The sequence below is a fragment of the Cyclospora cayetanensis genome, unplaced genomic scaffold (assembly GCF_002999335.1).
Source record: "Cyclospora cayetanensis isolate NF1_C8 unplaced genomic scaffold, CcayRef3 CcayRef3_contig_232, whole genome shotgun sequence".
NCBI classification, from domain to species: domain Eukaryota; phylum Apicomplexa; class Conoidasida; order Eucoccidiorida; family Eimeriidae; genus Cyclospora; species Cyclospora cayetanensis.
In genome coordinates, this window is record NW_020312184.1 from 22,886 (window position 1) to 37,645 (window position 14,760).

Here is a 14,760-nt window from a genome sequence, read left to right on the forward strand (position 1 = left end):
AGCCTCTATGCATATTATTATCAAGTATACAGGTACAGCCGAATGAATTAGTCTTCCATCTACCCTAAAAGTAATGTATGTATGGCTGAGTACCTCTGGAGACAGTGCGCGCACTGGAGACATGCATGACTGACGCCCGCTCAGAATAGTTGGAGCAGTACAAAGGGGAGCGTTAATCCGGCTCCTAGAAGTCACGTGTGGATGATGTAGAACAGCCATCCAAAATGGGATGATGCTGGGATTCCTGTGTTTCAGGGGAGTATCCACAGGGAGGTTTGCTCGACGGAATGCATATGAGTGTAAATAAGTATTAAATAAGCTTGCTTTTCCCGTCTCGCCACTGGAGTCTTCCCAGTTGATCGTTCCTTTGTTTAAATGCCGCTTTGCAGAAAAGTAAAAAACAGTTGGTTCATACAAACGAGCTTGCAATGTATGATCTGGAACCTACTTTGGACGTGTGCCACAACGCCAGTCCTTCTAAACTAACACTGACCGCATTTTTCATAGCTTCGGCTGCCGATTTCAAATCCTATTTTACAAGCATATTTGCTATTGTCACTCTTATTGACGTGATGGAGGCAAGGTAAGCATGATTGGTCAGGCGCAGGGTATTTTTTGAGGATAACCCCATGGAACACCGTTCAGTTGTTCATTCACTTTAGTAAGTTAGAAGGCTCCTTACAGATAAGCTACTCCACGAAGGTCGGGCCATATTCACGGATATATTCAGGGTAAACGTCCATGGCTGCCGGATTCCTGTCAAATGTAGCTGTATTAGTGCTATTCGCTATGCACACGTAGTCCAGCAGCCATTTAATCGACCCCAGCTTGAGTTGTCAAAGATCAGCCACAATTATACTATAACCATTTCAATACATACATATAAAATTCTAATGGTCTACGGTGAATTGCCCAAGCCAGAGTTTCATGCAGACTGGTCGCGCTACCCATACCCTGCATGCGCCACCAACAGCCCCATGTAAGAAAGCAGTGAGAGCCCAGCCGATCATCCGATGCAGTAGAAGTCTTTCGTATAGAGATAAGCCTTGCATTGAAGAGCCATTTTATATCAACATTTTGAGGAAAGATTTGAACTTGTGAAGCTCCCACCCTCACAAATAGCTTACACAGATCATCCCGCCGCCTGTGAAGACAGTATGCCTAATGCACTCATCCGGACTAAATATTTGCTAGGCATTCAAAAATATGCCGTTACACATCTGCTGGATCTGCTTATGTGAACATGTCTCCTAATACGGTGCAGAGCATTTAAACTGCAGCCGACTTCTCGTTACAGGCACTCTTGAGGCTACTCCCTCGGCAGAGCCCGCCCAATAGAGCGCATCTGCTGCCTCGCTGTAGAATGTTTAGGCTTACTCCTATAATGCTCTCTGGGAACACGTAGACCCTAGCAGGCAACAGTAATAGGTTTGTCAAAGTCGTGTTGGTGGGGCTGCAGCCCAGGACAAAACAAAGTTTTTCGATCTCTACATGCAGGCAGAAGAGGAGGAACTGCGGCGTCAGGATAAGCGATGAATAGCACGTTTGAAAAACTTCTAGGAGTCCACGTACACTCACCAATTGAGGCGAGCATTGCTTGGTAAGACCTACTGCATCACGGAGCTCCACAAGGAAAGTCTCCTAGACGGACATTACCGATATAAGCCTCCTTTTCATTTACTCTATTACTCACAGAAATTTCGAGTGCTTTTTGCGGGCTACCTAGTTCGAGGGCTTTAACAATGGAGGACTGCAAATATGAGCGCATTTTCTGCGCGGAGCAGATCAATATCCCACCAAACCTGCCTTCAATTTTGAAGCAGCTCACAAAGGAGGCAAGCAATCACTGGACTTTCTTAATCAGTCACATTTTAGGTTCTAAATCGTAGGAGACTGATCTTATTGGGGTTGTCTCTATCTGCTTTCCCCTGATCACAAGCAGGCCCAAAGGCATCAATGATTTGAGTGTTAAAGCGACTTATGCCCACCTGAATTATGCACAGGTCATCAGGGCGAATCCGACTAGTGGCATGGATAATAAAGGTGATCAATTTGATTCTCCCACGGTTGGCTATACCTGCTTGTTCCCTCACTGTGGCAGATGCACCCTTGCTCAACACCGAAAGCTCACACTCAGTAGCACGGCGAAAGCAGATTGTGATTTTAGTATGTGCTGCGAAATGTCAACTGATCTCTGCACTTCAAAGAGGGAAAGCTCATCGAATACAAGCTTTTTGAGTTCTGCTACAAGTTTTTCTCAACAAAAATCGAAGGTTCGTATACGTACTGGTAATGAATCCCTCAATATATCGTGATGCCAAGCTTTCACTCATCCTCTTTACACCGAGAAAGAAATTCGTTTTAAGCGCATGATGCCCACGCATTTGTTGACTACCTTTACAGAACGCGCAACAGACTTGGCGAACGAGAAGGAGCAAGTATAGCTGTAAAGCAGGCTTAACACTCCCTCTGGTTTAGTGTAACTACTTGCCCACTTTGTGAATGTTTACGCGCTTGGACCTTGCTCAGCTTTCTCATTATAGTCAGCAATGGACTTGGCAGCGCGAAAAGGGTTATGGTCGCTTACTCCTTGCAGAAACACAAGGGGTGAGTTGCAATGGTCATGCCGGCCACAAGAAATGCCCACATACGCTGAAAGTCGGCACAGTGAGCTACTTTGTTAAATTCCAGACGCAACGATGCGAGGATCAATGTCATCCCAAAGAGGGCAAGGCAGAACGCGTAGCGGCAGTGTGGTCATGCCCTCTGGCCATGGAGTAGGTTAGAGTCCAGAGCGTGCTGCTGTCCTTGCGACTGTTGTCTAGACTTGCGTAAAAGCATTAAGTATGTAGTCGGGGACCTTCTCTGGCGCTGATGGGAGCATTAATGTGTTAGTGCGCAATACGTTTCAGACAGTGCCGTGCACACCAAAAGCATTACATTCTTGCGTTTTTTCTTGATTTTCGCAATAGTGGTGGAATTGGTGAATTCTTATGGAATGTGTGGCATGTGTGAACTTCCTTTGCGTTAGTAAGCCTAGAAGAAGGCAATTTAGAGCAGTGTTCCTGAAATAAGGCTGCCATGTGCTAGAGAAGAGCAAGAAGTAGACAATGTGACCTCGCACAGGCACCACAGGTAGCCCGGTCAGGTAGAGATATGAATATTAGGGAGAGAACTTTGCATGTCTTCGTGCTGTGTAGGGTCTTTGCATTCAGCAGGCTAGGCAGATTTAGAGGTGTGACCAGTAGGACCTGAGTAGTGCTGAATAAACCTCCCAGGTTTGGACAACCCTGTTCCTATCAAAAGATAATAATTGCTGTTGGGACGAAGGGCGCAGAGTGTGCGTACTCACCGTACATAAGCTACAGAAGCATGTAGCTCGTATACTTGGTAAAGATTAAGAAGCCTTGTGCTTTTCGTTGCACAGCCCGCCCCAGGCATTTTTATCCCTAGATAGTGCTGTTTTACCCTCATTACCTGACAATCTGATATCACAGGTAGATTGAGTGGTAGAAGTCCATTTGGCTTCAAAGAACGTGGCTGTAAAACTGGACTAAAGTGTGTAGCAGAATAGCAGAAAAAGCGAACATCTCCCGTAAGGCCATGGTATTTCATCAGAAAGGGGCATTGCCAATGGCATTATTTCTGCCCTCCAAGATATGCGCCGAGTCACTAATCGTTGACGACAAGGAATATGCTTGCCTCCAAGAAATCCAGTGATCGCAGAGCCACTGCACGGACCTCCGGGATATTTGGGGGCTGCATGCGTCTTCAGGTGACCCTACGGCACGAGCAGTGTTTCGTTTGGTTTTGCTAAAATTTTCCCTACACTCCCACTAGTAAAGCTTGTACTGCGGGAAAGATCTTGCTTTGTATCCTTCTTCCCCCGTTGGCACGCGATTGGCCTCCCAGGTGTGCAGTTGTCGTAGGACCTTGGTGAGTTGTCTGGGATTTGTTAGTTTGGAGAAGTATCAACCGATGATAGTAGCACAAGAATGCTGAATCGCATCTCATATGACAGAAACAAAAATACGTAGGCGCATGCGATTTGCCATAACGTTGCTAAGGGTAGCCATGCGGTAGAGACGATCCTTCGTCTAATAAAGCATGCTACGTGATTCAGACCTCAAGACTTCAGGCTTGTACTAGCACCATCAGGGTTCGGATATGGTTTGGATTGAAGGCTTGGAAAGCTTCTACTGGAGAAGTACTGAAAATACTTTGATCGCCGAATGCACTAGGTGAAACGCTGTGCGTGCGCTTCCAGGTTTTGGTTCTGTAGTCAACAAGGGTTGGCAGCTATCAACTTTAGGAAAAGATAGGCTTGAATTCGTGGTAGCTAGCCCACCTAGAAATTCTCTGTGTGCCAGAATGCGTTAAGTAACGAGTTTTCTCGTTGCTCCATGTATGAAAGGTCTGATGGCGCATTAGTGGATTGCTTGGAGACCCCTACGCAGAATGTGGTGGCGCATTGTTGTGTTTGATGCACTTTCGATGAAGGAAAAGAGGAAAAGAGGGGCGTCATACCAAGCAACCTACCAGTTTTTCCCTTGTCATGGCTGTCTAGACCAGCTGGTGGCAATCTGCCTCACTCTATCGGCTTGTTCTGTTGACGAGTCATCTCATACTCAATATGCTTGGGGTGTAGATCTACAGCTGCATATGCAGGCTGTGTATAAGGCCCGTATGGCTTGTGTCTCTTGCCCCTTGTGGGCTGATCTCTGCACCGAGTGAGTGAAGCACGCTACAGATGAGTATCTTGGAAAGCCCACGGAGTAGTCAGCACTACGAGTTGCATGATGCCTAATGCGCAGCAGATCTTATGGTACGCTCAGGTCGATGCAGGTGGAATGCATGCTTTGAGATCTACATACAGGCATCCCTGAAAAGGTAATGTACATGCCTCCCACTGATGCTCAGTTCATCTAGAGTAGCATGCTGTAAGTGCAGGTGCTGCCGCGAATCTTCAAAAACAAGAAATATGAAGCTTGGCGTGTCCGCACTCCTGTTGTGTCTTCGCATCTCCTCATCAGGACCTCAGTTCAATTATCCATATTTCTTTGATATTTCTATTAGCGGTGATTCTTTGAGACAACGGGCGTGTGCTACACCGGAGCTGTGCAAGCTTCCTCACTACCAATGGTGGCCGAAAATCCGCTGTGGGTCCAGCAGGACCCAGCACTTGAAGGTGACCGGTCTGCCTGTCATAGAATATCAGCACTTGCGTAACTACTTGATCAAAAAGCTCATGACTGATTACAGCATCCTGTCCTGCTTGCTTGAACCCTGTCAAGGATTAGCAGATAGCACTGCACATTTTGGTCGCTGCATTATTGTTTGTATGATAGCATATTTATTAGAACACTTTGCAGACTGACACTCTAATTTAGGTGATGGAGTGTTACATGTTTTTGAGGACAAACGAAGTAAGACATGGGTCTCGATCTCAACGGCTCAGGTGCCATTCCTTAACATTTCGTAGGCCAGACTCACGGAGGTCTCGCTCCAGATCATCCACTACTCCGAGATGCTCAGGCGACTCTGAAGGAGCATCTGAAGAAGCGTCTAGCAAGCTTGGATGAGCAGCTTTTCGATAGCCAAATCAAAGCTGAAAAGATTGACACAGAGCAAGGCGAGCTGGGGGTAGAGCTCTTTGAGGCCCAGCAGCGCCTCCAAACATTTCAAAACAAGATACGGAGGCTTTCCGAACAAGAGGAAGCAGCCCAAAAAGTCAGTTTAGGGCTTCTAACAAGCACATTACTTGTTGTAGACCGCCCTTGATTCACAAAAATATCACTGGTATCTCGCTCCTCTGCGCCAACGTATGCGTTTCTTTAGTACTGAGGGAGAAAAAGTCCTCCCACGTGACCTTTGGTAGGTTGTCATTTGTTTGCGTGAAGAAAAGAGCAGCCAGCGAACAAGAGATGCAGAAGCTCGCCAAAGAGCTGCGTGCGGAAGAGGCAGAAGTCTCCGCGACAAGAGATCTACTTTTGAAGACGCGTGCTGAAGTCAATGAAATCAAATTTGCTTTGCAAAAGGCGCAGGAACACACCATTAGCCTTGAAAACTCCATAAAGGTGCGAAATCACCGGCAATTGCTTAATCACCTTACAACTGACCATATCTCCCGTACCCAGTGCACCGTGGGGGAGTTAATCAGCCGCAGTCACTACCAAATGGCAGCGGCTTTTCGTTCGATATGGGTCCTATAAAATCTACGGAAGTAGCCGCAACAACCCCCCTCGAAAAACTTACTGAGCTGTGTTCGATTGCTTTAGCTTAAACGTCGAGAGCTTTACAAGGACAGTGAAACCTTGCGAAAAGACGAACTACAAAAGATGCGCCAAGACTTCTTTCTTGATCGGCTCCATGGGCAGCTGCAGGAAATGTCGGAACAGAAGGACTCGATAGTGGCACAAATAAAAGCGCATGAGGCTGATCATGAGGTCTCAAAAACAGCAATTCGAGAGGCGCAACGTATGCATCAGTACAGCGCTCCGATGAATTAAACAGTTGACGGATAGCAAAGAAACATGTGTTGCGGTTCAAAAAGCCCTGCTCCAACTCTTAAATCTGAAGCATACCTCTAGCGAAGTTGCTACGCGTAGAGAAATTTCCCCACTGCTTTTTTCTGGGAAAGTTCACTGGATTACGGATGCCTAGGATACTTTGATGCGTGCAGATGAGATAGACGAAATTATGAAAGGCAAGCGCGAGCTGCGTACACAGCTCCAAGCGTGCATGCAAGGTATTGAAATGCGTTCGCGGGCAGAAGCTACAATAAAGAAGGCCATAGAAACTCAGGAAGAAAAGGCAACTACACTTCAGGGCCACATCCGCGAGCTCGAAGTGAGATTTTCCTTTGTTGTCGTCTCTCGAGGACAAGAATTTCCAGAGTTTGAACGGCCCTTACGTTTTGTCAAGGAGTTAAACAGAGCTGCACATGGGGCGGGAATATTTAAGGGTGCGGAAGTTGGAATTTGATGGAGTCGGTCTGCACCATATAGTCTTGTGACGAGTGCTGTGTGTTTTGATACATGTGAAACACAAACCAGCAAACAATGCGCGACCTCCAGGAAATGAACGAAACTTTAACTGCACAACGAAATTCAACACATTATCAACTTAAAGGCATCCAGGCGCAAATATCCAGTTCGGAAGATACGCAGCGCCAAATGCGGCAGCAAGTGACAGTCCTTGCGACGTCTCTCAACAAAGCACAAGACGATGCCAAAAAGACGGAAGAGCTCGCCAATTCTCTTGCCCACCAGCGAGAGGTACGTAAATAGTGGTGCCGATGACGTATGCGTTGCTTGGTGAAGCCACTTTTTTCTTTACGCCTTCTCTTCTGAGACTCGGCTAGCATGTAGGTTCATTGCCTTTTCCTGCAACATATATTTTATTATTCGTAAGTGCCAAACTGTAGATCCTAAATCTATAAAGCCTAGCCTCATGACCAGTATTGGGTGTGTAGCCGCTCCATCGCACGACAGGCGGTTATTCGGGAAGTCCAAGACTCCGTGCAAGAGTGCAGTCGTCTCACCAACCAAATCTTTGAAGCTTTAGCTGATCAGGCGTCCATCACGAGAGCTGGAAGTACCCATCACAAGGCAAGTTCGTGTGATGTGCTGGCTAGAAAATCCACTTCGACATAGTTTTTCCTGTAAATCGAGTTGATTTGCAGCATTAGTTGACTCGTATCCTCAGAATGTGCATTCAGTGGATCTTTTCAACTGTTCTTATGCAGGCTTAGCTATCAGTAAATGCCACTAACGATGTGATAGAACAACTAACCCCATCGTTTTGTCGTATGTGGCACGTGTACTTTCATATCCCACACAGCCTTTATCCTCACGCCGAAAACAACCATGAAAATTACTAGCAATCGCAATCGAATGCTGGCGCTGCCAACACATGGAGCCACCTCAACTTTTTGGAGCCCTCATGCCAAAGCCATTAAAGGGCCATCACATGGTTTTTGGTATCGTTGAATTCAGAAAACCAAGGCTTTGCTGCAGGGATGTGAGGAGCGTGAGGCAGAGCTTGTTAAAGTCGAATTCGAGACCGCTCAGTTGCAGGTAGAGAGCGCTGGCGTTAGAGCGGCGATAGCGGCCGCGGAGGAAGAAATGGCCGGTATAGACCAGGATATCAAGGAAAAAGAAAATTTTTTGGATCAAGTACGAGGAATTCAAAAGCTAGAACATGGTTTTATGATGAAGCTGGAAATAGGCTGACCCGATTTATATTTACATGGCCCTCCAGTAGTACAAGACGTGAAAACCATCAAAGATGTATAGGAAGGTTACAGAAACAAATTTTGTGCACCGGCAGCGTTGCAACATGAATCGAATCTGTTGCACGTGTGACTCGAATATGTGCTTTTGAAACAGTAATACCCATTGAGCAGCTATGAAGAGCACAAAGATTTCAACGTGCACTTGCAGTCACAGAGTCATTGTACTTAAAGCTTTGGCGGAAGTACAGCCATTATGAAAGTCGCCTTCACAGCATAAAACGCCGATACTTGCATCTTGTGAAATATTCGGAGCTTGCGCTGAGGTGTGAAGCAGTTTGTTAAAGTTTGTGCCTCGCTGCAGTATCAAGCAGAAATACGAAAGGGCCACATTCTGATTAGCAGGAAACAACAGCTTGTCGACCAGTTGAACAGGTAACTATTACACGGGATGCATTACAAACGCATATTGACTTCAGAACACATGCAAAAACGCGCAGTAAGCTTAAGCTTCCCCTCCCCCTCCCCCTCCACTGCAATACATGAAAGCAGAAGCCGTACGGGGAGTCATCCACGTGCTGGAATCTGGGATGCCATGAGACAATGCAACCGAGCTTTTGACCAGGGAATACGATGCCAAGAAAAGTGCGAATGGGGAGGAATCCTCTGGAGTTTTGGATGCAACGATTCGAGGGTTGAAGTAGGCTTCTGCACTTGCGTGTTCGAAACAAGTAATAATCTGAGGCTGCGCGCCTCCTGAAACCGTGTAGCATCGGCCCTGCAGGATAGCTTAGTAAGCCGAAGCGACACAAAATATGTGAAGGGCTGGAATTCACGCCTCCACTTTTGTGGGTCACTGCTCATGGCGGATACCAGAGGGTATATTGCGGTAGATTTGTATATTAGCCTCTCTTGTGAGAGTACCTGGTTTCTTTTCTTCGCAAAACGCCACCACCGAAATAGCAACTGCGATACTAGAATATGGCAAGTAGAATCCTTTAGCCAATTAAACGGCCTTGATAGAATCCGCATAGTTTTTTTCCCTACAGGCGCACATTGAATATTCAGTTAGACAGCGCTTGCTAAAATGTGCACACAAAGTATTCGCGATCATCGACTGAAACTTTTGTAGCCACTAAGAATGAAGTCTTTCCTTTATTGTATGGGTATGTGACCCTAACAATAAATGCTGATGAGGTAATGGGTATATCGTTAAACATGGATAAACTACCGGAAGATTGATAGCCACACAAACGAAAAATGCTTTGTCCTTTTGTTTGTTGCTCACGTAGGAGCCAATCGGCACAGAACGCCCAGAACATAGCGGAGCTGCAGCAAGTATGGATCAAGAAGCAGACCGACCTGATAAATCTACAGGCCAAAATAGGGGGGAAAAGGGAGGAAGTAAGGCTGGCTACCCCACCGAATCCAACTTGGGTTTTGATTCTACTGTATCGCGGCGGCATCAGCCGCAATTGTGATAGCAGACTACAAAAGGTAGGTGATTTTCGACAAAACTCTGTACCGCAGGTGGCCGCAAAGAAGGACGAGGTGGCGATTCGCAAGCAGAGGAATGTCCGGATTAGCGGCGAAGTGGAAGCAACGAAGAGAGAGATCAAGACGCTTACATCCGAGCTGAAAGAGATGCAGCATCTGGTGGATCGAATGAGCAGGCAAATGGTTGCGTTTAAAGACGGACAGGCAAAGTTCGAAAACGAGGCAGCCGCAGTGGCGGGAGAAGCGGCGCTCCAGCTAGAGCAGAAGAATACCCAAAAAGAGGAGTTGCGTTTGAGCGTAAAGGTCTATCATTTATGTTTTTTATGCATCAGGCTCTCTAAAAGTTCGTGCACTCTTATTCAATGGTAGCACTCAGTGTACTTGAATGGTATGCTGCAAATTCCCCTTCCCAAACAGTGCGGGCACAGGAATTTGCATAACGTCTGTATCCTATATTGAATACAAATACCACGCAGCATTTGGTGTCGTTCAGAAAACAGAAGAAGAGCGTGATACGTGCCTTGAAGAAATTCTCAGCTTGGAAAGCCAAGTGATGCTGTGGGAGAGAAAGATTACCCTAGAAAAGGAAATGCAGATGGCCATTGATCCGTCCATTGGACAGGTATCCCGTTTCTATGTATTAAACCTTGCTGCGTACTTCATAGACCTTGTTTCTGCCAGTAACATATATTCTAGCTCCTGCAAAAAAAGCGCAGACTAGCGGGCATAAGCAGTAGAATTCGGGTTGAGGACATGACGGTTTTGCACTAGCTTTGTTGGAAACATATGCTTTCAGAGCGAGTTAACTGCCATGAAAAAAGAAATTCATCGAATGGAATTGCGGGAAATACAACTTAAAAACACCCAAGACCATTTAGTGAATGAACTGAAACGGGTACACTAGCCCTTCCAGACCTTTCGGACAATGTTCCGAATTCATGATTCGGGCACTGTACAAACGTTTATGCCTCTTAAGCTATTTGTATTCTGTATTCTATCTCAAAGGAGTACTGTATCGCGTGCACAACCTACGATCTGGCAATAAAAGATGTACTCGCTTGAACAGTTCATTTTACACGTTTCACTGTTCTCGCCGTCCTGCCACCAACACTCCAAGAGATGTTGTACTATCTCTCCCTTGCTTCTAGTTCAGTCAGTGGTGGCTACCTAGGACACGGCTTCCATGTGTTCTGAGCGGCCCCCATGCAAAGCGCCAGCAGTCTGTCACACCAAGCATCTCGGAGTTTGAATCCACCTGCGCATTGCAGATGCTGGATAAACGGGACTATATTCATGTGCGCAACGAACCCCGCTCACGTGAAGTCAATGAGGCGCATCAGAAAACGGTACTCCAACGGAAGCTTGCGGCCCTTGATACAAGGCTTAAAGAGGCAGAAGGTAGATGGTAGATGCACTCCACAACCGTACTATTGCACCGCAACTCTAAGAGATAGGCCAGTAATAAAATGAAGTTCTAGGCGATTTGCCTGACCGTATAAATATGCGTGAACTAGAATTGTGGGGAAGGGACATTGAGCAATAACGAAAAATGGGCTGTGAAGCGATCTGATCCAACCTGGCCAACATCTGAATAGCCGTAATCCGTTAATCCCACCTTACCAGGCCTGAACCATAGATTCTATGCATCCAGCCTAGGACAGCTTTACCCGCTCTAGATCGCTATGGAATTTTGCGAAAAACAGGCTTCTGCCTCAAATTATCTAGTTTTGTGGCTGGGGAACTGCGTGGGCTTGGCAGTTCTGTAGATTGCCGAAAGAGTGGGAACTGAGCGCTTCAAGTCATCTTTGCAGTAGGCATACGTGATATTGCGGCTCCTCTTGTTGTCACAGAGCAAAGCACCAAGACAGAAGCTGTGTTCGAGACCACGACAGCAACTCTCGCCGAGGTTTGCACGAACATATATGCGCCTACCCCCGCATGCCTGGGCTTTGCGTTTGCATATCGCGTTCTTTAGAGCGACTGTACCCACAAAATTATTCAGTTCCTAAGTCTCGTAAGCGTCAAACAATTTACTCGCGGTGCTGTGTAAGGCCTTACCCGCCTGTGGTAACGCTGCAGATCCAAAGTCAGATTACAACTTTGAAGCGAGAAATTGAGGAAGCCCAGAGCAAAATGAAGGCCGCCGAGAGTTCAGTGGAGAAAGAAAAAGGCACGAAGCGCTTAGAGCTGCCCAACGCCTGCCACCTGTCAATGCATTCGCGTGTATTAGTGCCAGTAATATTTGAAGAGGCTTAGTTTTCTAAACTAACTGCGCTTCGCCAGTAGAAATGAGCTCACATGCTTTACGCTGGCGTCTTGCGGCTGCAGTGCGCCTGATGTTTGAAAAAGCCTGCCTCGTGCAAATGCAACGCACTTTGAAGGACATCGCAAAACTTTCAGACGAGGACCTCAAGATTCGGCTGAAGGCAAGCATGACACACGCAGCTAGTGCAAGTTCACTGCTTCAAAGGTTTGGCCACACTGCGTGTAACTTACTTGTGCGAGAACCCGCCGCATGTGTGGCCCTAGCGGTCACAGCAAACAAGACGACATAGCAACCACCGTGTGCAGTTTGGTGGTCATAGATACAACTAAGCTACTCTTTAGCAACGTAGGGTGGTTCTCGCATATGATGGCTGAGTGAGGGTGTAACAAGGAGAATCTAGAAGCCCCAACAGGAAGACGGGTTCCGGGGCAGGATTTTGCACTTATTGCAGCCATCGATAGAACTGGCCATCTACAATGTACAGAGAGAGGCGGCGAGCGTTGCAGCGGCTCTTGCCGAGGCGGAGCAGGTGAGCAGTGTCTCGCAGTGTGCTTCCACACACTTGAATGCGGATTGAAGTTCTTGGCATTGTCGAAATAGACCCTCTAAGGCGTGCAGCATCCTCAGAAAACTGGTTCGTAATTGGGCACAGGAAGAAGAGACTGAAGCCGATGCATCAATGCGTGGAAGCCGGTGCCTCCTTGCACACCTTACAGAATCTCGTGCTTTACTGGTGCTGCAGATATCACCGGCACTGCAGCCGACAATGAGCGCTTTCCGGGCATGGGCATTGCACCTTGCAAACGCAAGCACACTGTACAGGCTCCATCCCTCGGCTTTGCGGTACTCCGCAGAGTGAATAGAATGTTCTCCTAGTGATGGATGTAGGGGGCTGGGCTACGAGCAAGCAGCCTCCACTACACTGGTTAGAAGTAAGAAAGGATTGGTAGAGTTTATTCAAGAGTTGTCTGTTCGTGTGGCGTATCTATTGCAGAGTATTTGAGCTTTAAACACCACCATGCAATTTCTGTGCCTGTGCCCTAAACGCTATGTGCAACTAGTTGTGAACGCTTAGGGTACCCAGCGCGTGCAGCTACGCGCAGCGTAACTGTCCCTTTCCCCTCATGTCAGGAGCTTTGTGAGGTTCGAGGGCAAGAAAGGGAGAAAGCCTTTTCTGAGAAATTCTCAAAAACTTTCTTCTAAGCGTTCCGTCAGTCGAAAGTTCAGTGTCTTCGTACGGACCCCTCAGAGCGAGCATTACAGTCATCTCTTTCATGCTGCTCTAGGAAATTCCACAAAGGAGGGCTCTTTTGCGTGTTCTCTTGCCCTCCTTTGCGCGAAGGAGAGGAGAGTTTATTAGCTAATCTACGTCCTAGACATGCTACACTAGGTACTAGGAGGCCTCTTGAAGAAGGCCTGCCCGGCTGCACTGCTAAACTGCGACTCCGGCGATCTTAATCTGTGACCGCGAATACAGAACCAATACACGCTTTCTTTTGTATCGCTGAAGAGCGACAATGTCGCTCCAGGGATGCAGAAAAATTCGATTCAGGAGGGAACTGCCTCTTTACAAGCGTAAGCAACACAGCCTCGGCTCCATGTTGAGGAGGCGCGCCCCAGTCCTTACTGCAAGGGAGAGTAATGGCCAAAGAAATGCACGCTGAGGCGGCATGCGGCTCAACACAATCTAAGGGCAAGACCGTCAGCTGTAGCGTTGCACTTGCAGGAGGCTTTCTTTTGCCAGTTCGTGGCAAGCATCGCTGTCTGAACCCTTAGCCTGCGGAGCATCCACGGCCCTGTGGACAAAGGGGAGCGAGGAGAAATAAGCTGCATGCCCATAGCTCGACGAGAATCGCGGCATGCAGTGATCAGCCCGTGCTGCTCAGATCTGGCCCGCTTAACACAGGCTTCGAGTATTCGCAGAGCTTGAGCCCTCAGCCTCTCCGTTCAGCGAGTTGGCCGCATCGGCACCAGCATACACATTTTGGAGGAAGGGTTTTTCCTTTAGAGGGCAGCTGCATCAGGCTTCAAGTTGCATGTGCTAGACAGATCCCCCGCTGCGCGGCACGGCGTTAAGAGAAACTTGGCAACCGTAGCAGCGAAGGCATTCGCACAGCTTGGAACGCTGGTCCACCATGGCTCCCTGAATTCCGACTCGAGAATGCATGGCGTGAAGTTGCATTTTTCGCAAGAATTCGCAACTCAAGGCGCCTTCGCTTTGCAGTGCAAGTGGTGTTTTAAGGGACCGCGCAGGGGCGAGAGGCGGCTGCCCTTGCCGCTACCCCTAGCAGGCATTCGACCCCCCTTCTGCGGCGGAGGAACTCGTGTCAGGGGGCCCTTCGCCCTCTTCTTATCTCCTAATTGCTGCATTTCTTCCGACAAACTCACTGGTTTCAGAAGGTTGCGGCTCGAACCACGCCTTCCCTCGGTTCGGCTCGCGTCCTCAGGTGACACGGAGGCTGCGAGCAGCCCAGCCCTCGCGAAGCCCACTCCTCCCTACATCCGCTAACCAGAAATTCCATGCTTCGAGGAAAATCGGCTGCAACAATCCACCCTCGCGTTCTGCTGCCTGAGGCGCAGCCTCCTCAGGAGCTGCCTGCCCTTCCGCGGGGGGGCACCCAGCACACCCATGATGTCGCGCAGCAGCGAGCTCGACACGTGAAAGCGACTTCGAACTGCACGGCTTTTCGGCGACAACACGAAGAACGCCTCAGGCCGCCTCTGGGGGCCCCCAAGGGGCCCCCAGAGGCGGCTTTCTGCCACA

The 14,760-nt window shown here is 48.0% G+C and overlaps 1 protein-coding gene across 1 annotated transcript; it reads left to right on the forward strand.

The window, feature by feature from the left end:
- The first annotated feature begins 2,502 nt into the window (after nucleotides 1-2,502).
- Nucleotides 2,503-12,855, forward strand: LOC34618729 (coiled-coil domain-containing protein 40). The gene is made up of 16 exons (XM_026338144.1): nucleotides 2,503-2,742; nucleotides 5,488-5,730; nucleotides 5,901-6,077; nucleotides 6,279-6,477; nucleotides 6,683-6,849; nucleotides 7,998-8,177; nucleotides 8,598-8,668; nucleotides 8,859-8,933; nucleotides 9,526-9,637; nucleotides 9,764-10,033; nucleotides 10,224-10,352; nucleotides 10,527-10,625; nucleotides 10,999-11,128; nucleotides 12,059-12,156; nucleotides 12,448-12,525; nucleotides 12,739-12,855. Exons 1-16 carry the CDS (start codon nucleotides 2,503-2,505, stop codon nucleotides 12,853-12,855), a joined length of 2,385 nt encoding a protein of 794 aa, XP_026193929.1.
- Nucleotides 12,856-14,760: the final 1,905 nt, after the last annotated feature.